This window comes from Falco biarmicus, chromosome 9 (genome assembly GCF_023638135.1).
Source record: "Falco biarmicus isolate bFalBia1 chromosome 9, bFalBia1.pri, whole genome shotgun sequence".
NCBI lineage: Eukaryota > Metazoa > Chordata > Aves > Falconiformes > Falconidae > Falco > Falco biarmicus.
The window spans coordinates 41508023-41534073 of record NC_079296.1 but is presented as its reverse complement, the minus strand read 5'-3'; the positions used below and the strand labels follow the sequence as shown (position 1 = coordinate 41534073).

At 36.0% G+C, this 26051-nt stretch overlaps 1 protein-coding gene across 5 annotated transcripts in view; it reads right to left on the bottom strand.

Moving 5' to 3' along the window:
• Positions 1-814: 814 nt before the first annotated feature.
• The window catches only part of CCSER2 (coiled-coil serine rich protein 2), a 73290-nt gene continuing 48053 nt past the window's right edge, over positions 815-26051 (bottom strand). For 3 of the 5 annotated variants that reach the window (XM_056351803.1, XM_056351805.1, XM_056351804.1), the window contains exons 8-10: positions 24720-24806; positions 22995-23093; positions 815-6011 (exon numbers count right to left, since the gene is read on the bottom strand). In XM_056351803.1, the coding sequence (XP_056207778.1) occupies positions 5205-6011; positions 22995-23093; positions 24720-24806 (993 nt within the window). In that variant the 3' untranslated portion in view covers positions 815-5204. Of the gene's footprint in view, positions 6012-9812; positions 9853-14513; positions 14599-22994; positions 23094-24719; positions 24807-26051 lie in introns of all 5 variants that reach the window. The other 2 variants (XM_056351806.1, XM_056351807.1) reach the window with 2 other exon arrangements.

The following is a 26051-nucleotide window of genomic DNA, read 5'->3' as shown; positions in this document are numbered from 1 at the left end:
AGGAGGATCCACAATACGTAGCTGCCTTTTGAGGCCTCAGTTGAAGAAGGCACCTAACACACTTTTGAACTTGGAAACCCTACACAGGAGTCCCATCCGTCCGTCCCCCCAGAAAAACCCCAAACACCTGTGAAAGTCTACAGAGATTATCTTGAAGCTCAAAACAAAACCTTAACGTTTATAAGTACCCATCTGCAGCACTTCTTAAATGTTCTTACTTCAAACTCCAGGATTGTCCCTTTACCAGTCCCCCAAATTTTGACTGAGATTTCAAACTTGAACTTCCACCTACCGAAACAGGCCGGATTGAATTAGTGAGCTGATTTCCTTTTCTCTCAAGAATAAGGAACTATTCAAATCATCAGCAAAATACTGATACACAGTCTGGAGGTTTTTATGAACGTTTACATGCATGCATACGTTCTATTGATTTAGACTCCTGTGGGGAAATAACTTTCTCAAAGTAGTCTCTTATGGTGATAGCTTTAACTAGTTAATTGCATAAGAAAACTATAAATACTTTTCTCAGCTGAGCACTACAGGTGAAATAACATACCTTTTAAAACTAGCCACATAAGTCCTTGTTCCTCTGGAAACAATGCATTAGAATGTTTAGCTTCTCTATGTCTTTTTTTCTTTTATTAAAAAGAAGTCTGACGCTAAAAGCCTGCAAGTCTGGTGGAGAAAGACATTCCATGAGAAAACACTCCAAGTATAAGCATAATCTCCCCCTCCCCCAAAATTTCCTGTCTACAGTCCTATAATTCTGCACAATTAAAAAAAAACATACAAGTGAACAGTCAGGAGAAATGGATACTTATTAGAATTATGACTTTTATTTTTATTCACTAGAGCAACATTGAGGAAAGAATTTTTACATACAGGTTTTTTAATCAAATTTACAAGCAAATTCCAATATACAGTATTTACTCTGGCCTGGGTTAAAAAAACAAAAACAGCAAAGCAGAGAGTAAGGGTACCTCTTGTTTTAGCTAGTATTGTATTTTAAGATTTCACTGACACTGGAATTATATTGTTTTTATTGTGGTGCTTTTACAATTAAGTAGGCAGTGAGCAGCTTTACCACAACAGTGACTGAATTTCCTTGATAGCATAGTTGTAAGATTACTATACTGAGACCTACCACCAGGATCATCTATTAAATCCACTCTGCTCAGAAGAAGCCACTATAATGAGAATAGCTACAGAAGCCCAATTCAAGAACCGATTTCCATTTGTATGGCAAGAAAATGTCCATATTAAGAAGATTATGTGCTGTGCAAAACCAGAAATATTTCCCCCCAAACATGCAACCTACCCAAGTATGACACTTTATAATGTGCATATGGCTGTGACATGCAAACAAAGGAAATCACGCAACTGGTATTCAGTTTTCTAGCATCATTACAATAAATCAGCATTCAGATCGAGGATGAAATGAATTTTACTGACGTATGATGCAATCTAGTTGCTATGTCTAGTCTCAGTGCTATGAGACGTTAAGTTGAGGAACCCACATTTTTTGGAAGTTATGAAAAGATTCAGCACCTGTTTGGAATTTCAGGGCCTTTGTGATTATTTCAAGAAAGTCTAAGAGATAATATTGCACTTCTTAAACAAAAACATATGCTGGGAACATCATTAAGGGCTATGCTAGTCCTAGGGAAGTTTTGCCATCGGCCTTGATTGGCAGTAGGAAGTGCTAGCTTCAGGGAAAGGGAAGGTAATAATCTGGCTGCATCATCAGTATTAAAATTCCACAGTTAAATTAAAGTCATTGCACAACAAAAACTCAGTACATCATATGAATATTTTTAAACATGCTAGAGTGCATATCAATTCTGTGAAAGTGATGTGATGATACCTTGGAAACAGCAACACTAGCAGGGAAATTAGTTTCAAACAAAAGCCACACACAGCAGGAGGCATCTAGATTATTTTAGGCACAACTCCAAGCAATAACGCTCATTTAAAGTGCAATTCCATTTTTTTCTTTTGTGTTTATTCACTTGTTAAAATGCATAATTTTTTCTGTACACACATACGGAACAGTAGTTTAATACTTTTGTGAATATTCACAAAAGAATGAGAAATCAAAAACAAAAAAATGGCAAAAGAAGTTTTAGAAACCTAAAAAAAACCCTGAAGATATCATATCCTTTAATTGCCAACAATCTGCACCAGTACTGATGATATATCTGCACCTTCCGTAAGGTAGATAAATTACCTGAAAATACTTACTTAATCCCATTCGATAAGTTCTACACAGCGCCCTCTTATCCATCTCCCTCTAACGCCCGTCCTCACTGAAGTGAAGCTTCAAACTTCATTACTTCTCTTCCAGTTACCCATCTACTGACAGGCTTTGCTCATACTCTGGACTTACTGTACATGCAACAGAGCCTTCCCTGGTAAAGACTGAAGTGCCAAAATATGTAGTTGTCTTAGAGGGATGCAAGGTTAATAGTTGAATACAAATACAATTCAGGCTAGAATCTGTCATCAAATCCTGCTGTCTACAGTTCAATGTCTCGCTAATCTGTCAGAATAAAATGGGGAAATGCCCTAACAAGGAACAGAATCTACTCATGCTCCGTTGATACAGAAAAAAAAAACCAAACAAAAAAAAACCACCCACAGAATAAGTAAATTTTTGTTCTTCCGGAAAAAAAACCCAACACTAAGAACTATCTTTTTTATGAAATCCTGATCATCTCCTTGCTTCGTTCTTTAATTTTCAGTAAGGGTGCAGATAGATAGATATCTATACTTTTACATGTAAACATAAAAATTTTAACATTACTAAATCAGGCTGGCGATACCTCCAGAATAAGAAGCAAAAGAATTCATAGTGAAATCTTGTTGAAATAGCATCAAGTGAAAGTCACCTTTTTATGCAAAATCATATACAACTAGAAATAAAATCAGCTTCTATTCAAGGAAAGTAAACTTAAAAACCCCACCTTCCATAGAAATCTGTATGGACCAGAACACAAAACAGGAATCTGATCATTCCCTTAGCAGTTTTTAAACTCCTGAGAAACACAGTTAGCTGCCAGGAGCTAGTTTTGGGGAACACAAAAAGTCAGTTTTATTTTCTTATGGAAGGTAAATGCTTACACTGAAGGCCATCTAATTCAATGCTTTTCAAGGAAAGAATTTTTCCTGGAGAATAATTGTTACAGCAGTCTTGAATTGCAGTTATTTGATCCTTTATCAACTGTAACAATTAATGTCACTCTTGTTACTTCTTGCTTACATTGTCTTTGCCCCCGTTAACAGGAAGTCCTGCAGGTCTCTTATTACAGATTGACAGAAGCAGTTCTGAAACAGAACCTCTCCCCCCAGCTTTCCCCCCAAGCTTTTCATTTTTCCATTTCATTGTCAGTTAAAAGAATTTACAGTGTGACAAATCCAAAAACTTTATTGGATATTAGTTACGGACTGAGAAACTTAGGTGAGAGAATTGTATTTTTTCCTTCTCCCATCCAACTAAGGTATCCATCAGAACACCCCTAGTCAAAGGGCTTATATTACAGAAATTGAAATTATTTATGAAATGTCTGTACCTATTCACTTTAATCCTTTCAAAGAAAATACTGTCATATGCCAAAGTCCTATAGCCAAAGCCTAGAAGAAACTATGACTATGTTTTGTTTTACTGACATTATATGCTGTTCAGGAACAAATCTTGAGTGAAGTTACTGTAACAACCTTCTGCTGATGATGCTAAACCAAATCCAGAAAAAAAAACCCAGCCCAATCTGTAACATCCAAGAGACAGTGATGGGAAAGAAGGGGAAAAAAAGGAAATGGGACATAACATTAAGTTTCTGGAAAGCCTCACTGGATAGGCATGTATTTCGCTCACAGGACATGTCTCATGGTCCCATATAGCTGCACCACGATGGGCATATATTTCCAGACCACTTTCAGAAAAAATACTTCTCCTAGAAAGCAGAAAAATGTTTTTTGCTTTATTTCCCCAAAAAGCTCCTTCCCAGTTATCATGCACTTCTTTAAAAATTGAAAAAAAAAAAAATACAAAAAACTCAAACCCAAAATAAACATCTCTGAAAAACTCTTAAGAGCACCAGCTCTGGATTAGGACATAATAGGATTGCTCAAAGCAAATAAGTGGGGCTAATTCATTCTTTCTTGTTTTTAAAAAATAGTCGCTATTTTGATACAAGTTTTATTCTGTAAAATAGTTTCAAATCCTTACACACATGGCAGATTTTGTGCAAAACGTCAACTCAGGTACTTCAGAGTCTTTCAATATTAAACAGAAATCAATAAATACAAGCAGTACAATAAAAGTTAAAATTCTAATTAAAATGCATGTTGTGCAACCTTGACGTAGGTGTTATGGACCCCTTATTCCCAGAGGCTCCCTACTTAACAATTTGTAAGAGCCTATATTGGAAGATTTTGCACAAGTATCCCTAGCACTGCGTTTCAACAATCTACCCGGTAATGTGTCTATTCAACACAATAAAAACATACCACATTCTTTCAGCAAATGATGATGCTTAAAAGAGAAGATCCATTTCACCCTGTGAAATCTGCTTATTGTCTGTGAACAGTGAAAATGGGATAAACAAAAAATAGAGCAACTTCAGACTACAGCAAAACAAAACAACACAACCCACCCAACCCAATAGATTAAATAACATTAAATATGTCAGTCTTGAGATAATGATAAATACAAGGATTTTTGCATAGGCCTCTGGAATACAGAGTAGGAATTATGGCCAATAAAACATCTGCTAGTAAGTCTAATTTTCCACCACTCTAACCTAACGAGTACTCAGAATCAAGAAATTAAACCAAATAGTAATTTCATTGTCTAATAACTCAAACAGAGGTAAGAAATAATTTCTGCTATCCTGAAATACACAGTGCAGCATTCTGGTATTCGTGGTCACCACAGACTTCAGTGTTTGCTTGATTACTAAAATCACTGGGCAATACAATCTTTAAGACAGACCTACATTATAATAAAACACTCTCAAGAAAAACTGCACAACTCGTAACATGAGCCTCAGAACATAACAGGATGGAGTATGCAAACACTGAAGATAAATGCTATTTTTAATATTCACTCAGGATTTGCAAGCTGCAGATAAAGCAGCCTCAAAGGCAGTCAAAACACAGGAAGTAGTTTAATTTATGGCATCATTCAAGGATATGTGGGTACGTTCTCAATGTGTCTTTGGTTTAGGGAGGCGGGAATGCCGATTAGAGGGTAAGCTATCCCCAGAATGCAAACTGGTATTCTGTATCTGCACATTTTCTTTTCTCTGTACCAGTGGCTTTGGGATGTTAGTCTTCAAAGAGGTGTTCTGGGGCTCTGGAGATATTGGTGTGGATTTCTGACTGCTCATTTGCTTAGATTTAACAAAGGACATAGTCGGTGGGCGAAGTTTAGACACTTTCTGACTCTGTTTACCCTTTAGGTTATCCTGACCAGACGTTGGCTGTAGCGGAGTTGAACTACTTAATGGTAGAAGCTCACGCTCCTTGGAAGCAGTGGAATGATTTGCAGATCGTGTGAGAACGGCCATCGTAGGAGGCACTAAAGCATTTGGGGGCTTTGCGATTCTTAAAGTCTTTGGCAGAGAAGCCTGGTTTGTGAACAAGAGTTGACTTTTCACAGCTAATTCAGTCTGCACCTCTCTAGCATCATGAGAACAGGAACGAGATGGTAATGTACCTTCTTTATTACTAGCCACCTCTCCAGGGTCTTCAGTATTTTTATTTTTCAAATTTTCCAAATATGATGCATTCTCTTCTTTTACATCTAACTGTATGCTCATTAAAGAGTTTACATCATTCGGGCTATTTGTGAGGGAGACATTTGCAGCATTTTGATTCTGATGATTGCTATTTTCATGCAGACGATGTTTAGGATATTCACTGTGGGCCTCGATATGTGGCATTTTTATTAGTTTTCCCTGGGCGAGGTCTGTGGAACTGGGAAGGCTGCTGGAAGGCTGTAGTACTTGAGGCTGTAAAGAGAAAATATAATAATATATTAGGCAAAGAAAACACCAGAAAACTTTCTGAATCCAACGTGTGCTGACTGGATGCTTGATAAGGGCTGTATATCTGTTTGTTGTTTTTTTTAAATAAAAACTTTGACTTTGGCAAAACAGGATGATTCATGGGACGCGCACAAATGTAACTTGTAACTCAAATGGAAAAAAGTATACCAGCACTGAAATACACAACAACATAAAGACAAAAAAAGAAAATAATTAGTTTAAAAGAAACATGAAAAAGGCATGGTTGATGGTTTCACCTAAATCTGCAGTAAGAATGGCATGTGAGTACTCATCAATTCTGATTGAAGTGCTTAATAAACAAATGCAATGGCTATCAGGCTGTATCCATCTTTGAATTTCTGTTTGCCGCATATTCAAGTTAGCTATCCCAAATTTTTGTCAGTGTTCCATACTGTACAGTAGGAAGAGAGTTTAATGGACCACATGAACTTACAGTGCATTTTCCTTGCCTTACTGAGGTCAGAAACTTTGATACAGGTGTGTTGTAAATAGGCTACTGACGAGACCTACGTAACTTTTATCTTGAATGGATTTCAAAGTGGCTCATAAAGAAGCCATCTTCAGCAAGAGAGTACAACAGAGTACACGTGAAGCTAAAGTTCATATACTACTGCACTGATAACCGAGGGATAAAGATAACTTAATGAAGAATTGACATTTTATCAGAAGGTACAATCTAATCAGACATGGATCAGACAAAAGAACTGCCAGTACCTCTTCTGGGTCACTTCTATTTTCTTTGCTCTTCCCTGCAAAAAGACTTTGAAGATTATTGTGTGTACTAGCTCCACAAACATATCTTAGACCTCCAACTTGTATTCTTAGAAGACCTTAGAAGAATTATTAATGATTGTGCAATTCACGGCAAACCCCCAAACCTATTAAAATAAGCCGTAGTTTTAGCAAGTTTCAGGTTGGGATGATTTTCTCATTTTCTTCGTAAAGGAGGGGAACCAAACTATTACAAGCTAGTCTTATCCCTAAACTACTTGAATTCTTACCAACTGACAGATTGCATGTACGTAGTAAACAGGCATATATAACATTTGTTTACTAGTGAAATACAGTCAGAAAAAAATAAGCAATGTTTGTCTTTAAGAGATTTGACTAAAAAATATTACTTCAGTTGCTCTCTTGAATTATTCACAATTTCTAAATAAGAAAGCCAATTATTTGTCTGGTCTTTTTAGTTCTTCTTGGAATTAACAGGAAGAACGCAATGATAAATGTGCATGCCCAAGTCCTGCTACGTTTTCAGGACAATAGCATGTCTCAGGATTCTTTTTTTTTTTTTTTTCTTCTATTTTTCCCTAACAGAATTACTATTGAACATGGAATCCTCAAAATTCGCCCCCCCCCCCCCCCAAAAAAAAAAAAAAAAGACAGAAATACCTAGGTTTCTCAATCTAATTTTAACTTATTAGCAGTTCTTCCCTTTAGAATATATCAGAGTTCTACCTGTAAGCAAAGGCAACATCTACACTGGACCAATGACATCAGCAAGTCATAGACAGGTAAGTGCAAATATATTGAGTAGTCTGAATACGATTGTTTTGGAAAGAGAAAGAAGGAAAAGACAAAAAAAGAAAAAATAATTTAAAATGGTGTCAAATGAATATCAAAACATTATTTCTTATGTGACCGAAACTAGTTTAACTTTGTGAAGACTTCTTAACCAAGCAATCCTACAATAAGGAAGTACTAAATACAATAATTCAATATATTAAGAGAGTTACAGCTTAAAAGGAAATGAATCCTCCAGATATTTTTGTCATTTTTCAGTGTTTATGTAATGGGTTACAGAAGACATTATCCTTTGAGCTTAGAAGTTGACAGACAGATGTTAGCCAAAATTATTTATTAACTTGAGACCTCACCTGCAAAACAAAACTGCTAAAAATGAATTCAGAAACCAAAGCATACCTGATTCCCATACAAATATTTCGACAAATAAATCAAATTTCCTAATCCTACCTGAAGTACAAAATTAGTACATTTATACCAGAAAGTATTATGTCAAATGCTAATACATAAAAATAACTGTCAGGGAACTTCCCTCCTCACCTAGAAAGGGTCTCTACATGCCAGTCTTCAAAAACACAGCTAAGTATCTCATCTGAGCGTTAGAAATCCTAACTTTATACCAAATAATCCTAGTTATACTAATCAGTAAAATGAAAAACTTGTCAAGTTAGAGAAGAAACTAGATTTGTATGGGAAGTTGAGTTAAACACAAAAACATCTGAAATGAGCAAAACAGCAAGCTTCCAATAACCTATTTTGAGGGTTTTTAACAAAAACTAGGTAATATTTGAGCTTTTCCACTCAGACAATTTTGCATTTTTACATACCAAAATAGCCAAATATACATTTTCCTCATTATCCTTCATACCCTAAAAAGGTCTAACATGCAGAAAGTTAGAAATTCAGAGGTAGAAAACAGCTACATGCTCAGAATTATGAGGACACTACAGCTATGGTGTCACTTTGCCAAGCTGTTTTAAGTACTGTACTGTTTTCTAATTTTGTATTTCTACTTAGTCAAAGTCTGTCCGATCATCACAATTCCAGATTTTAATCTCTTCCATTTGCTATATGCATTAACAATCAGATGACACTGCAAGCAGAAAAACACCACTTCCAAAATACGCAAGCAACAGTTCACAAGGCACCTAACACTGGAAACTGCGTTACCTTCATCCATAGCTTACATCTTTGCTCATACACAAGTTTTCCTTTTACTAGGGAAGTCCTAATACATTATGACCCCGTTATTAGTCAAAATCACCAGTCGGGAGAAGAACTAGTATTTGGTAAATTCCATCACAAGAAGGAAGGGGAATAGAAAGATAAAGAAGCATTCCACCTTCTAGACATAGTAATACATTTCATGGAAGTCTTGACACCTGCATTGTTTTGAGTATACTTCTGGTAATACTTCAGGGTGGGTCAAACCATGACTTGGTGTAGACTGTCACGCTAACCACACTTCTATTTTTGTTCCATAAAGAAAATATCCATGGGAGGAAGCATCCACATTCCTTTGGGATGCTCCCAAAATGTGAAGTTGGACTCTAAAACATTTTGACTGCAATATAACTGCAGAAAACTAGTTCTCCTCAAACCGAGAGTACATTAGACAAAACGCTTTCTGCACATGCTCCTTTTTGCACAAGAAACAGACTCTTCTGCACTGGCAAGAGCTTCAGAGACTTGCATGTATTGATGCACCAATCAAAATTACTAAATTACAGTCCCCACCACATTAGCTTAAGACACTTTTCTCTTATTTCTCTCAAGTAAAACTGGCTGTTACATCATCCAGAGAAAAATGACAACATATCCACAGAGAGGATTACCATTACTATGCTGTTACTAAACCACTGAGATCATATTAGCTTTGTGTTGGAAAACTGATTCAAGTATGTTATACTGATAAGGAAGTGATAAAGAAGTGAAATCGATGTGGTCATGACAGTGATATTTATCGCAATATCACCACTTTTGCTTTGGTTATTCTGTATCTCTAACTTTGATCCCCATCTCAATTCCCTATATTTAATTCTATAGAGGTATTATAAAGGCATTTTCTCCCTGCAGTATTTTGAGGAATGAGGGAAGTGAAGCAATGAGAAATTTGAGAATTGCATGCACATCTCCAGTAGACATGCATCATGCATAGAAAAAAAAAAAAGCGAAAATGTGTGAGGAGGAGATGGGAAGAAATCTGAAGTTGTACTGTACCACGCTTTATCACAGAAGTAATGGACTAACTTCTCAACTCCTTGCCAATGGCATAATGGGAAAGCAGAGACAAGAAAAAGACAAGGACAATGATGTCAGAGGACCAAGACAAAACAATGAGCAATTGCCATGACAGAACTGCAACTTATAACCATTTCATTCACGATTACCATGTCCCCCATTGGTTTTTTATCCACCTTCCAGAAACAAAGGTAGCAATAGTGTTGAAGTAATGCAGAACAAATATTTATAGCAAGACCTGCACAGAATACCTGTGCTCTTATAACTTGAAGTCTTTTAACACAGTTAATATCTTACACTTAAAATACTGCTTAGAGCTGTAACTAGAATTTGTGTGTATGATTACAACTGTACACATAATATTTGCATCCACGCACATACGAGTTAGATACCTGAGAATGAACACCAATGTCATAAGACACACTGTGTTACATGTTCTGATTGTGTTGCCCATACTGTTTAATAACCCATCTTCCTAGCAACTCATGAGCTTGAAGAGACTCCAAACTATCACTACATTTTTTTTTTTATTATTTTTTTTTTATTTTTTTTTTTGGATGGGGGGACAGAGCAAGGGAAGCCCTGCCACGGAACTTTTTCATTTTCTGATCATTCCTGACACCCCTTATCTCACTGCCTTGGCACAGGATAAGCTATCATTTCACAGGCCTTCAAATGAAGACACAGCCTTGCTGAAAGGCTAAATGGGAAAGCTCTCATTTTCTGTCTCTGGAAAAAAAAAATAAATCAATATTTCACACCATCAATCTGTAGTATCTGCCAATACCTTCATTTTGGAACTTTTTTTTTTCCCCCCCTTCTCCCTTTTGGCTAGCTATACTATCCCCATATTTCAACACTGTAAAATAGGATTCCACAGTATGTAATATGACTTCAAATAATTCAACCCCCCCCCCCCTTTTTAAAACCACCATTCACCACAGCATGAGCGTGTAAAATAATTGCTAATACAGCGTATTGTTGGTTTTTTCCTGCATAGTCTGTATAAAATCCCCAACTTAAATAAAAATACCATCTTTCTCAAAGAAAAAATACTGAAATTAATATATAATTACATCAAGACAGGCATTTCATCCATAAATACAGAAATATGTGCAAACAGAAAAATATGACCATATGTAAAATTTTGTTGGCAAATATACTTAGTTCGGTACAAGAGATACTTCTTTTGTAGTCCAACCTGCAACTACCCAACTTTGGAGAAGAGAGTTTTTCTTAAGACACTTCTTCACATAGATGTAGACTTGTTTCTCAGAGGAAAAATAATTACGTACAAAGGACAGTAATGTAATGCTTCCAGGACATTTTTAATATTTTGATGGAGATTCAACATGAATTGTAGAACTTCCAAAAGAATACCTGAAGCAACTTCATTCTGCTAACACCAACACTGTACACCCTACAATGAACCTGAATCAGTCATAAAGGTTTTGGAAACATTTCATACTGTGAAGCAACATACCTTTGTTAAGAAAAAAAACCAACCCACAAAAACAAAAACATGAAAAATCAAAGCCTGGACCTGTTCTAGTCGATGTGCATACAGCAGCTTTCTTGTTCATGATAAAAAACTATGTGTCACCTGCTAGAATTCTTATGTTATCTTCACTTCTAATCCTTAGATACAAAAAGTCTAAGTACTGTGCACTTCATGGAAAAAGTATGTGGAGATGTGAACAACTGCAACGCTTGAGTAACAAAACAGTTTTCATCAGTGTTTCTGTTTGGAGAAGCACTTGGGGCTAGGGGCCTAGGCATAGTGGTGTAATATTCTTTTATTACAACAAGAGTTTTTCATTGGTTCATTGACAATATGTATTCTAAATGCTGTGTTTCTAGAGCTGCATTATTAAAGCTCCAGAATACAAATGCTGAAGTTCTAAACTGTATTGAAGAAAGCTTGCTTTGTCATCAAATTAGATCTCATAACCAAGAGAAAAATAAAGGACCGTTACATAAGAGTTGCGTTCAGGACACATACGGGAATTATCGGCATAAACACCATATCATTTTGTTAATAAAAATAACAAAAATCAATGTACCATTATTAAAATGTTTATGAAATACAAAACGCTGAGTTGTTTCCAAGGCTGTTGAAACAACATGAAGTTAAATGTGAAAGTATTAAAAATTAATTTTCATTAAAAGTGCAAAACATCCAATTCTAAAGTGTGTTAACAAAGTGCAACAATATGGTAAGTTCACAGGGAATTTAAGCAGTAGGCATGCTAACAATTCAACTGGTGCTAATAGAGAAGAACTGTAAGCATATTACAGTATTGTAATATTATGTAGCAGGGATATATTACCCGTCCTGTACAGCAACAGTAAAATTATTTTTAGTTGTTTATATACTGTAATATATTTAGATGATGTAATACTGTTTACAGATTTATACCCTCATAACCTACAGTGCTCGTAAGTGATCTACGTATCCATCAGCTACTAACAGCATAGTGAAGAAACCTGCAGTATTCCCAAGCGCAGATGATATTTTAGGTTCAGGATCCAGAAGTTTGAGAAGAAATGCTTGAATTCCAAGATCTCCAGACACAAACCACAGCCAAACAAGAACTGAGAACACTTCACATTCCCATCACCTTCTCTATAATATTGCAAAAGAAAACTAACACTGACTTTAAGGCTGTCTTTCTTATTATTATTCCTATTCTCGGTGATGATACCCAGCTCCCCACTTGCCTCAAAATCCCATATTGGGCATTCCATACTAGCTCAAAAACCAGCAGACCTAAAACCACTGAACCAAGGGAAGTAGTAATAAGGAGAAAGACCACCTAGTAATGTTCTTTATGAGACTCCTCATGCAGCGGCTGATTTTGCAAGAGTGTCAGTAGAAACATCCAAGAAACCTCCTATTTTATACCGTATTTCTTATTCTCAGTATTTACTATTTGATCAAATCTAAAATTTACAGAAAAAGGGTAGGATCACTCAGTTACAGGAAACATTTCTTTTCCTAAGCAATAGGTTATTTATAATTTAGGTTAATTAGTCAAAGGCCAGTTTTCATCTGCTTTATTTCCTTTACTAGCAATTCGTGGAATTTAACATGTAAGATTTATGCTAAAAAAAAAAAATCCAACCTGCTTTAATAATAAAAGCATGCTACAGAATCCCTGAGTAAGAAGCTACTGCCATTAGCAGAGGAATGAGATGGGGGCTTACAGAACTACTAAGAGATTAGCCAAGTTTTCCTCTTCAGTTAAGCAGTCAACATGAATGATGTGACACCAGAGGCACCCATCTGGCAGTTCAGACACCATCCTCCTATTCCAACTCTCCGATCAGTAAGCCCCAAACCCGTGACATTTATATGCCACTCAGGTCTAAAACTGATCTTAAACTCCGACTCCCTGCGGACAGGACAGCAAAGCAGCCAGGCTGCGCTACTGCTGGGCCTCTACCCAGATAGAGAAGATGTGATGATTGGCTTTGGGGGTTCTACATTCGTTACACACACACACACAAAGTTCCACATCAAACACCACAGGAAAATGAAGCACATACCTCGATTGCATAGAGAAAAGCCTATGAAACAGGCTGTGCATTCCTGATGGGTTGCTTAAATGAACATTGTCACAGAAACATCAAGAGAGTATTTGAAACACCATTTACAGATTACTTCACAAGGTATTTTTTTCTTGTAATTGAAATAAATTAGGATTATTGCAATGTAAGCTTAAGTTTCTCAAGATTCAGGTTACTCTTCCAATCTCCATTGGCCCTGGAAATCTTAACTTGATTTCCATAATTTTACTTTTCCCCTTTATTTCTTGTCCAAATACACTCTTGGGCTTTGCTAGGCAGTCAAACACACTGTAATTCTCAAATTACAGTACATTTTAAAAATATAACTTTAGCTTTATGAACTAGTTATATTTCTTCAAACAATTATCTGTTTATAATGCAATACCAAAGCACAAAATAAGACTTACCATTTCTCTATGTCTACGTAAGCATACAGTTTTAAAATCAGCAATTGTCTTTTGTTTTGCAGATCCAAGCCAAGAGAACAAATGCATCTTATATCAGCCCACATCGTAGCTAGCACATAAGGAATGTTAAGAAATCATGCAATTTTTGCAACAGCCACTTCAATGTATTAGAAGCCTTTTTTACAACAAATACCAAGGGGGGATGGGGAGGAAATTAGTTTCAGGAAAGCCATTCTGAAAAGTTAAGGAAACTTCTTCTAAGAGGCAATGAAAATGATACTTTCATTTATACCAACATTTTTATGTACTTCCACAACATATGTAAATACATCCACATATGCACGCGTGCAGACTTATGAGCAAACGGGACACATACACAAACAGGATAGTATATTACAGCCATGAAAAAGAAAGGGGAAATGCAGCAAGCAAGATTTATGTTAAGACAAGACTGGAAACAAGGGCCTACTCAGGGTTGCCTGAAGAACTGCTGAAGTAAATCAGCATTTAATAACGGTTATGAAGCTTTAAGTTGTAGCTGCTTATACGCTGGCTGAAGGAAGCGTTTTGGTTAGCCACAGACTATTGTGTATGCCTGTAAATCTGCCTGAGAAAGGAGGATACTACGAGATGAACAGTGCGTGCAAAGGGGAAGCTTCTACTGGAACACGGTGAGGGAGATGAGTGAGAGGTACAGACTCACTCTGTCTGCGGTGCGGTGGAACAGTCCGAGGGATGCCCTGGAATGAGCCCTGCCAGGGAGAGAAGGAGGGAGCAGAATACCCACCCTGTGCAGAAAGAGAGAGGGGGAGAAGTATAATAAAAAAAGAGAACAGGGAAAAACAAGACACCAAAAAGCCACACCATTCTTTTTTTTTTTTTTTTTTCTCCCAGAAATGTATCATTATATTTCCCAGTTGTTCCACTTTGTAAAAGTAAATGCTACAGCCTAAAGCCCAGCGGAAAAAAGTCATTATGATGCCCTATACTAGTCAGAAATCTTACAAAATACCTCCATTTTTGTTCAATATATATGCACACATTTCTGTTAAAGATGTTTTTAAGGGAAAAGTACAGGACCTGAGCTTTGCATGTTAAAAATACATACCAAAATTTGTATTTTTAGAGATTTCAAAAACATTTCAAAGATGCCTCACCAAGCAGTAAGTTGCTTAATACTAATCTACTGGAAAACCAGTCAGCTTTAGTTTACAACAAAAAAAATTTTAACGCATCAAAACAGATTTTCTAGCAAATCCTGGTGCTTTAGAGTCCACTTCACTCAATTTTATTGAATGTGAAATAGAAGAGGTGGCATAACTGTTTTCCTTGCACTTTGAGTCTTCTATCACAGGATCAGAGAACCGTGTACATCAACACCATGCTGGGTTTGCCCGTCAGGTATTTCAGATCACCACAAAAGTGACACATTGTGGTTGCTGCAGTCTCAAAACCAGAAGAACTAGCTTTATGCAGTCTATAATTTTTCTCCATACCCTTACATTTAAAAGAAATCTATCCAAGCTGGAACTGCCCTCTTAAATCACACAAGTGTTGATTTCCTATTTCAGCAAGATAGGTTTACCATCCTTTACCATCCCTTCACCATTTAGCAGCTGAAAGCTTCCTTTTTCATGAGTTCAAGAACATTGGTGCTAACAACTGCCATCACCTCCTGGCTACCAGTAACCAGCAGATATCAACAGCGACCAGTTGTAGCTACTCTTTCAGACAGCAGGCTTAAAAGATCTGAATGAACATCTGTATCAAAGAAAACAGGAACACAGCTCACCCCTTCTCCCTAGTTTCTCTGCTGGCATATCTGCTGTAGATCATACTGCCAGTGCTGGACAACCAAAGTATTTTATTTCCATGCTTATTTGAAAGAATATTAAGCATCACATTTTTTCTATAAAGAACTATTCTGCTTTTATTTATCCTAGAAGAATTTGTAAAACTTCCCTGACCTTCCTGTTATATTAATCTAATTAGATTTTATCCACTGCTATTTCAAGTTTCAGTACTGCTAAGATGTAACTTAAGACATGCATTTAATCAATTCTTAGAATTTGCTAGCCAGAACACTTTTAAACTAGAACAGGAAAAAAAATTAGACAAAACTTCTTTATTCTTTTTCAGAAGTTGAGATAAAACAATTATTGGAGCAAAATCCAAGGAAAAAAACCCCAAGTTCTTTAATCTGATTATCTCTAGATAGAGGAGATATTGATTATTACCTAAATTGTTCTTACAGTCCTCCATCAGTAGCCATTAAGGTCAACACAATTTTTAGACAGCTGCATTAAAGGCCAACAGTACTAGCTTTAGTCATGTTGCATCAGCCAAGCAGGTATTAAATACGGAAATATGCCTTGGAACAAGATTAATCAATCAACGATTGATAAGACATTTACAAAAGGTTTGGATTTTCACAGTGCTGTACGAAAGAACACTTAATTTTTCAGGCTTGTTCACATTTCATCCGTAATGGTGTCAGGGTAGTGGAACAACAAAAATACTTTCCATTCTTTCAACATAACTGAATCTCTAGATAGTAAAAAGCACAGTATAATCGATTACAGGTCTCATCTTGTAGAGACTTGTTTGAGTTGCCAATAGGCGTTTTCCAGACTACTTGGAAATTTTTAACACATTAAATTAAGAAGGGAGGTGAAAGTTTTAGATACTTTCCCTTTCTCTCTCTAAAAAGGGATATTAGGACAAGTACAAGCCAGCTGAGCTACATAACAGTTAAGTTACTGTTGTGTTGTAAAAGCAGGGAAATATTTAGATGTCTTGATGCATTCCAGTATGTTTAAGCATCCTTATTAGCACTTCAAAGCACAGCACTACAATACAGTCTTCTCAATAATTCTTCATGGTATTTAATCATTACTCTGACTGGAGAAGAAAATGAAAGTGCAAGTAACTTGCTTCAGTGTTTTGCCTGCTAAACAGAACTCCTCTCCAGACGCTGTTCAATTCCCTTCTCCTGAATGCTGGAGAACGGTCTATAATCTGAGAAGCAGAAGAACTAGATCTTCCTTTGGCAGCAATCTTGAGTTTACACCGCTCCATAGAGGTGTACATCAAATAAATGGCATATTTCTTATTTGTAAAAAAATCGTAACAGGTATCGTTATGTACATCAAATAAGGTAATTAAGATCAACATCAATTGAAACAAGGACAAGAAATACAGCACTGGGCATTTATTAAAATGGGTGTTATGACTTACACTGATTTTACAAATTATAAAGGTTGTATCAGTCCCATAAATATAGCACGTTAAAAGAAGTGTCTGCAGATAAACCTATTTCATGAAAAGATGACTTTTAACAGTTTTTTTACAAAACTCCAGCAAATTTAGTGCTTCCTCCTCTAAACAACTCACATCCATCCCCTTCTATTAGTTAAATGTGTGCTGAGGTTCCTAAGAAATGCAATAAAGAGGGAGGAGGGGGGAAAGAAATACACACTAGTGAGCACATCTCTGACTGCAGTACATATTAAAAATGCACAGAAAATGTTTCCTACTAAACATAGTAAAGAAAAACCTGAATCACAATTTATGCTTATTAAAAAACCTGTAAAACTCATAAGCAAGCAATATTAGAATTGAAAGATGACAACATTACTTACCTCAGCTTTTATAAAAAAAACCTAAAACATTCAATGGGATTCTGAAGCCTAGACTGGTGCAAGTCTTTCCACTTGCACTGTAAAGTTAAACAGCACTCGGAACAGTTCCTCCCCGAGCTGTTATGTGCATCCAGCCACTAAACTTAAATCCCATTCCTCTCCTTTCCCAGATACAGAGTTGTGAAATAGCAAAAGAATCCCGAAAGAGAAGCTATTCAGAATTTTAAACACCAGGCAAAACAGGAGACTGGGGAGTGGAAAAGCTGAAGTGGGAGCAGCTGAAAGCAAGCAGCCTACAAACCAGAACAAAATGATGAATGTTCTTCAGAGATGCTGATGAATTGTATAATTGCTGCTAAACACTTTATGGTTCTGACCCTAACTGCACTGGAAAAGCTGGTGGATTTTGTTTGGGTTATTGTGGTGGGTTTATTTTGTTAGTTTGGTTGTGGGTTTTTTTTGTTTGTTTGGTTTTAAGGCTACTATGAAGATATTAAGGCCACAGTTTTCCATTGCAATGGAATGCAAAGGAATTGAGAGACCTCAACCTTAGAATAAGCAATCACATGAACATAATCAATTGCTTCTGTCAGAAAAGGACAGGAGAAATATTTCTAAGTTATTGCTGCACAGTAATTTTAGCCAACAGCCAAATATTTCAGCTCTTTTCCCAAGGATACACCAATACCCCAAAATGATACTGCTTTTAAAAAGTCTTTTCTCCTGCAGAAACGCAAATACAGGAAAGACCCATTTTTATCTGTAAAGCTAGAGCCCTCGAGCACTTCCATGAAAAGATTATTTTTGCTGCATCTCACCCAGCACTGCCAGTTCTTAAACTCAGAGCTACACATCATGACCAAACCTAGAACAACAGAGTTCCAAGTATCAACACAAACAAAATGTTTCTTTTCGAAAGTATTCAAGTCTAAAGAAAAAGAAAATACCCCAGTCATGTGCTGGTTTATAATAAACCAAAAAGAATTGCCAGTGAAAGGTTTAAAGGACCTCTCTTCCGTTTATATGCCTACATGTTATGCACTGTCACTGTAACAGTAAGAAACAGGCGCAGAACATTACTGTCTAGGTCCACCTATGGTTCTGTCTCACCATGAATGTACGTTTTAATGGATCAGCAAGCAAACGGCAGAGCACTGGACAATGACAGAAACGTAGGCACAACGGGAAGATAAACGCTCATGTAGTGACTAGGCTCCAAATGTGGAAGTTTAAATTCAGAGTTGCAGAGTCAAAGCATATAGGAAGTTTAAGGCTAAGGTGGTAGGAGATACCAAAACCAAGAAGACAACAGTACACAAAGACAGCTCAAATATTACAAAGGTTCATCAAAACAATTAATGTGAAAGGCTTTGGAACAACCAACTGGAACAATAATGAAACAGAAGGCAAAGAATATCTCAGTGCACAAGCACAAAAGAGATACAGCAAAGAACAAAAATATGCATGCTCCCATGCAAACTGAAAGGTTTTGTTGTCATTTTATCAGAGACAAGAATGAACCTATACACGTTTAGGAAGCAAAGCTTATTCTCGCTGTGTACTGCTCTGATACCAAGGAGAAAAATCAGCTTTTACTGTATGCTTTCTGCTATTGCAGGACATGGGAGAGCACCCATGGACTAGGCGGAGTTGTGTTATGCTAAGCAACTGGACCACAAGGGTCAGAATCTTTTACAGACACCTTCAACCAAATTCAGGACTTAGTAGTTTGCTTGCGTGTCTTTTAGTTCTCGCCATATGCAAACAACCTTTCAGTCTGAGAAATGAAATGATTTGTCAACATAAACTTGACATTTAACCCCTCTAGCCTCAAAATCTTAACAATATTATCAATAATTAGCATTACAGAAACAATACTGCAAAGGCTGCAGGACAAATGGAGCAATGGCTGCTCATGTTTCTTCCCTCTAAGCTTTGTCCATCGACACTTATTTCTTCAGGTAATTTCATCTTCAATACCTTCTTCCAGGTTTGGGTTTTTTTCTTCCATGATAGTTAAACAATAGACAAATTAACAGGAAGTGAACACCATATGAAAGATCTATAAGAAATCCTTCTAGAAAAATCATGGTCTATCTTGTCAGTGAATATGTGTACAAGCCTTTATCTTAAGGGTGGCAAAGAAAACAAGTTTCCTTCTAAGTTACTGTCTATAGAATCAGTCACTTAAGTTTTGAGCATACTGTCAGGGAACTACTAAGAAGAAATACCATGCAATATACACAATAGCTAGATAACAGGTAGCTACCTATTAACTTTTAATATGCCAAATTTTCTAAACATTTTCAGCCACTAGGTTTTATTACACAAATACCAAGTTTCCAGTTACAGAGCTTCTGTTTCTGTACATATTTACCTTTAAATAGGAATGGGAAAAAAAAAAAAAAAAAAGTACTTTCAAAAATTGTAGCCCCTAAAGACAGTAACCCCAGACAAGTTTATAATCACATCGGGATGGGACACTTTCTAGAAATATCTGGTAAGAAAGAAAGAAACAGTTAAGAACATAACTTCTTAAAAAGAATATGACATTCACTTGTCTATTTACTGGGAGAACAATGAAGTGATGAGAAATACTGGGTATTTCAAATGGACAGCAGAACCACAATAAATTCTTGCAATTCACATAGTCTTAAATTCTTGACTGAAATCTTTCAATAGCCGATTTCCACTCTCACTGTTTCCTAGTTTATTCTAGCATCTATTCTTTATGAAACACTACATTAACAGTGTTCATTAAGCACATTTCTGGAAGCATTTAAAGCATTTCTTGAAACAGTAAATTACTGTGTGTTCCTAGACTGTTTTTTATACTTCAGGAATCAACACATCGTATCGTTGCTGCTAGAATTTATAAACTGCCAGAATAATCTTGAAAGTTATGATAACCAAACTGAAGTAGCTTCCTGATATTCATCATCATTTAAAGTGACTAGCAGGTCAACACATAGGAAAAAATGAAAGAATTAAATATTCATCAAGTTTGATAACTATTACCAAACTTAAAGAAGCAAAAATCTTATACACCTCAAAGGAGCTATTCTCTCATTGCCAAGACTTCATTTGTAATTTAAGTTTTTAAAATATGTACTCCATTCATAAACGTTAACTACATTTCATGATTCACACCACATTTAGGACCAATAAACCTGATTTCTCCAAGCCTGCACTCTCAGTTCAAGACTGTTCTATTATACTTCACAGGAATGTTAACATAGAGGAACAATTATTTTAAGCCTTTTTTTTCAGTGAGAATACATTTTACTCTGGTATCTCCTGCTGTTTCCATTTATCCTGCCACAAGAAAAACAGAACCAATTGTCTCTCCTTTCTATTGAAAGCAACACTATGTCATAGGGTTCCAGATCAAAAATTATTTCACAACAAGGTTTTTTCTACTTTTTACTTCTGTTAAGTCATGAAAGGAAGCATACAAATGCATGTTAGCAGAGGAACTATTAAACCAGAAAGTGGAGGTCTGATTATTAAAACCAAAACTTGGCTACAGCACCAAGACTATCGGCCTCCTTTAGGAGCTCTTTTATGTGGGATTTCCTATCAATTTCTGTTTGCTTACAGAAAACCTGTAACTTACAGTTATGCAAATGAGAAGACATTTAAAAAACCAAACCCACACATCCAGCTAAAAATTTTTCCACTATCATTTACAAATAAAAGCTCCTTGAAAAGCAGTGCATTTTGAAAATTTGTCAATACTTCATGAATTTTCCTAATTGCTTTATAAATTTTCAAGAGAAGCTTCACATTCAGACAAAAATACTGAGATGGTTACAATGCACAACTAATGGTCATCTGTCTACAGACATATGTTAAGTGTATCATATACATACACATATCTATAACCACACACACCTACCCCTAACCATGAAAAACAGCAGAGGGTTTTTGGGGGGAGTTTTTTGGTTTAGTTTTGGTGGTGGTGGTGGGGTTTGTTTGTGGGTTTTTGTGATTTTTTTTTTTTTTTTTTTTTTTAAAGATTGCCTCCCTTAACCTGTACTTGCTCATGACAAAAAAGCGTCTATTTCAACAAAACTACTGAATATTGTGAAAGAAATATACTGACCAACCAACCTGGCCAAAACAGTCAATTTGGCTAAATGACTCCTTTCCCCCAAGATACAAACTCACATTCCTCATCTTCTCCAATATCTTCGAACAACCTGCAGTATTAATTCATCAGACAAACTAATGGTTCTGTAGTTAGCAACTAAATTTCAATGGTTACTAATCTGTTTCTGAATTTAATTGGAAAATGAGAGAGGAAGAAAAAAGAACATGAAAACAACAATAGTCACTAACCTAGTAATAGTATTAATGCAGAAAAACATCAAATGAACACCACACATATGAAATGAAACCTTGGGAAAAAGACACAACAGAAGTGCTCAAAAGCTCTAAAGTAAGAGGAAAAGAGACAAATGGGATAAAGACACTACACACACATTCCGGAACAGGGGTGTTGGAACAAACTCAAACCTACTCATGGATATGATCTTTTTACTTTGGGTTCTTATCAGAGAGAAAATTGTTCAAAAGCATGGTCTCAACAGAATAAAGCTGTTTGCTAGTAACTGGTGAACATACAATGTGATGGTATTTCTATCCTAGCACTATATATTTAAGATTAATTATAGAAGGATAGCAAGTTTGATTTATCTTTACTACAATCTCACATCAAGTAACTCAGGGTAAAAACAAAGAAACAAAAATCTAACCCATTTTTAACCTTTCAAAGACATCTCTTCGGATCTTCAAACTATGTCTCTAGTTAGAAAATACTATTTGCTAGGGACTGACAAAAGCTTTGCTCAGAATTCAAAGACAATTCCTTATTATTATATAATGTCACATGTGTTACACCTCCCCCATCTGCAGTATTGAGTTCATGTTCCAGGAAGAATGTACGCTTTATATAATGGAAGCGAATGTGATCCATGCAACAACATATGGGAATGAAGATGTCTTTTGTCAAAGTGATTTTCACCCATTAATTTTTTGAATGAGTCAAATTATTTAAATAAATGATAAAAATAAAAAATAAATTAAAATTATAAAAATATTAACTTTTTTTTTATTCTTAGGGACTGAAACTGGCAACACATTGCTTTTCATCAACAAATGTGGGAACATCAACAATGAAACTTTAATCAGGAAAAAAGCCCAAAACCAAATACAGTTACCTATGTCTTGAAAGTCATGATACAGGAAAATATGTAGGATTAGATATACAGCTTGGACCGACTGTAATTTTAACAGTGCAAAGGATGATTATTTCAAGAGGAGACTTCTAAAGTTTAATTACTTATTGTAAAATAAATGTTTGTAATAAAAGTTCAAATAAAAAGGTGGCGAAAGAATGCAAGGGATGCACAGCAGGAAGGATACCACTCTCACATACAGCACAATCTCTTAAGTAAGGCCAACTTGTGTGACAGCAGAAGTAATAGAACTGGGGAATCAAACACAAAGTCATAACAGAATAAATGGCACATATTACTCACAGAACTTCGCCTCCAGGAGGTTTGTGTAAATTTATCAGCATACATGCATGGTGCCCCTGCAGGTTTTTGACTGTCTTTCTGGCAGTTACACCTAGTGGCCTTAATCACCCCCAAAAAGAGAAAAAAGAACGAACTTGTAAGAAAACAACTAACCAAGGCTCTTGAAAAACACAGTCAAGGCCCAGTGTTCAAATAACATGCATTACTTGACAGTACAGCACAACACAATTAAACTGTAGAAACTAGTATTTACAGTACTGCACAACAGCTTCTTTTCCCAAAGTATATTCAGAAATAATCTAGAATAAAACGTGACTTTTGGAAAGTGTTTTTGATTCACTCGAATTTCTGAAACACTACACTCTCGAAAAAGTCACCTTTTAATAATCACAAGTAAGTTATACCCATCTTCACGGTGGAGTTCCTTAGCTGCAGAAAGGTTTTCAGTTACTACAGTTATTAGGTATATGACCTAGCAGGAAAGGAGAGATTTCCTTGAAGAAATCTTTAAAGGCTGACAGTAAGAATGAAACTAAGCATACAAAAAAAAAATAAAATCTACACTTACTGCAAAATACTAATAGACTTTATTAGACTTTATTAGTGTAGCAGACAATTTCTTTTGGTATGCTGTGATCTGGAATTATGATGTTTAAGCAGCAGAGCAGAAAGCCAAATCTTAACCTTTCATTTTTGTTTTAGAAGGAATGATCTCATGCTAGACAGGGACACTATGAAGATCACAGGTGACTTTCAGTGCGTGTATGTACAAAAGCACATTACAAACATTTTATTAGAGATTATAGTCACATAAGATTGACTCCAGCTATGATAAATAAATATGGTGTGCACCTTCTGGCATTTCATCTACCCTACCTTTCAGATCTTGCTGTGGCTTGAAAACATGGGGTTATTTTATGAGAATTGTCATAGAGGTGCATTTACCAAAACCAAATGCAGACATACGCATGGCAAAATCCAAAGTTAACTTAGCACAACAGTATAAAGCAGAAAGGCATACGTTACTTTTAGTCGAGGACTTACATGTTTGCCTGAACCTGATATATGATGAAAACGTGCCCATAATTTTTATTTCACCAATTTGATCTTACTATTCAACATACTTTATTTTATTGGGGTTTTTAGGTTTTGTTTGTTTGTTTCTGAAAGAGAATCAACTTTGAATACTACCTTGCTCAGCTTTACAGTCTATGGTAGAATTCTTTAGTGAACTAATGGACACTCGGGGAAAGGAGGAGAAAAAAAACCAACAAACCAAGTAGAATGATAGGCCCTATACTTGTTAATTTTTAAAATACTTTAAGCACAAAGTGCCTTACCTTTGCTCATTGTTATTTCTGAACAGCTTCTAGAAGTTTATGTTCAAAGTGTTTCTTTCAGAAATTAAATACATTTAACAATTGTATAAATGTCCTTGCTTAGTGCCACACATGCAAATCATAACTGGCCTACAGAATTAAAGATCCCAGGTGTACAGCTGCAAACGCACTGGAACATGTAAAACAGGTCTGCTAACTGAACCTTCACAGACCCATGAGACAGGTGGGTCTAAACAGAATCCAAACTTACCTTAGTTATAATGAAAGTGTACGAAAAAAAAATCAGATGCCTAGCCCTCTTAGAGCTTTCCTAAGAATTACCTATTGAAGTTACACTCTGCAGCGCACACCTGGGATTTTGTTAAAGATTTAGTAGCATACTTACAAGTTGGTGCTCTAATTGGTTGATTGTTTCGTCCTTTTTCTTCAGTTCATCTTTAAGCTGCCTGATCTCATTCAGCAGATCATCCATCTGCAACAGAAAAGTGGGCAATACAAGGTTTTCTATAAAGGACTACACAATCTAAATCAATGCCTATACAGAACATATCACATGAGATGTTCATGGAGGACTGGCAGTAACATTAGCAGATGTTTTCCTCTTATTCACATGGTGAGATGGGCTGTAGACATACAACTTAAAGAGTGAAGAAACTTGACTAGAAATCTCTTTAAGAGGCCCAGTTGAGCGGACCCACTAAATTTTCAGGCTAAGTCAGTCAGCTGCACTTCTCACGTGGTAGTTCATCTGTCATACAAGCAACTAACATAATGTAGATGAACATCCCTAGCAATCAAACACTACCCATAATCCTCTTTATCCAACTGCAAAAAATACTGAAGCTTAAAGGTTAAGTGAGCTGCTATTTAGAAATCATTAAACAAGAAACAAATAATTTAGAAACGTAAGCATAAGGACATTTATTGAATGCAAACAGCACAACCAATTCAAATACGTCCTACTGAAAACTGAAGACAAAATTATGCAAAGTTCAGAGACTAAAAAATTGGTAAGTATTCAAGAGTGATTTTTTTAAAAATAATTTCTCATCATAACATATTTTTAATGTATTTCATAACTGTGCCACTATAGCTAGGCCATAAATTAAGGGGCATACTTCCATTTAGTAACATACATCTACTATTTCAGTTTCACTGAAGATGTTACTAATTACTGCTTTGGGACCACACCTGATTGGTTGTGCAATTTTTCAAACCATATGCCATCACCAGTTCAAGAAGTGACAATTCAAAGTGTCAGTTAAGCCTAGCCTTTTTTTTTTTTTTTTTTTTTGTTAAGAAGATAAAAAGCAATACTTTATCTTCTGGGAATTAAAACTAAGATTGAGAGATGTGACTGTAGGAAGACAAGCACAACAAATACATCAGACAACAATTAAAGAGAAAAGAAGGCCTAAATGTTAACCACTTAGAAACCAGGGTTGCTAAAGGATGATGTATATGGATATACAGCTTTGGCAAACCTCTTAAACCTGGAAAACAGGATTTGGACAGACAGCTTCCAAATAGGACTAAGACTGTAAGTGTTCTTCCCTTTTGAGAAGCATTTCCAATTTCATTGCATCTTCAGCAAGTATTTTACAGTACCGTACCGATTTTACAGTAACAGCCAAGCAATGCTATAAAACCTTAGCGCTGTAGAAAGCACAACATTACAAATCTGTGACCACAGGAGATAATCCTTTTTGGAATACCC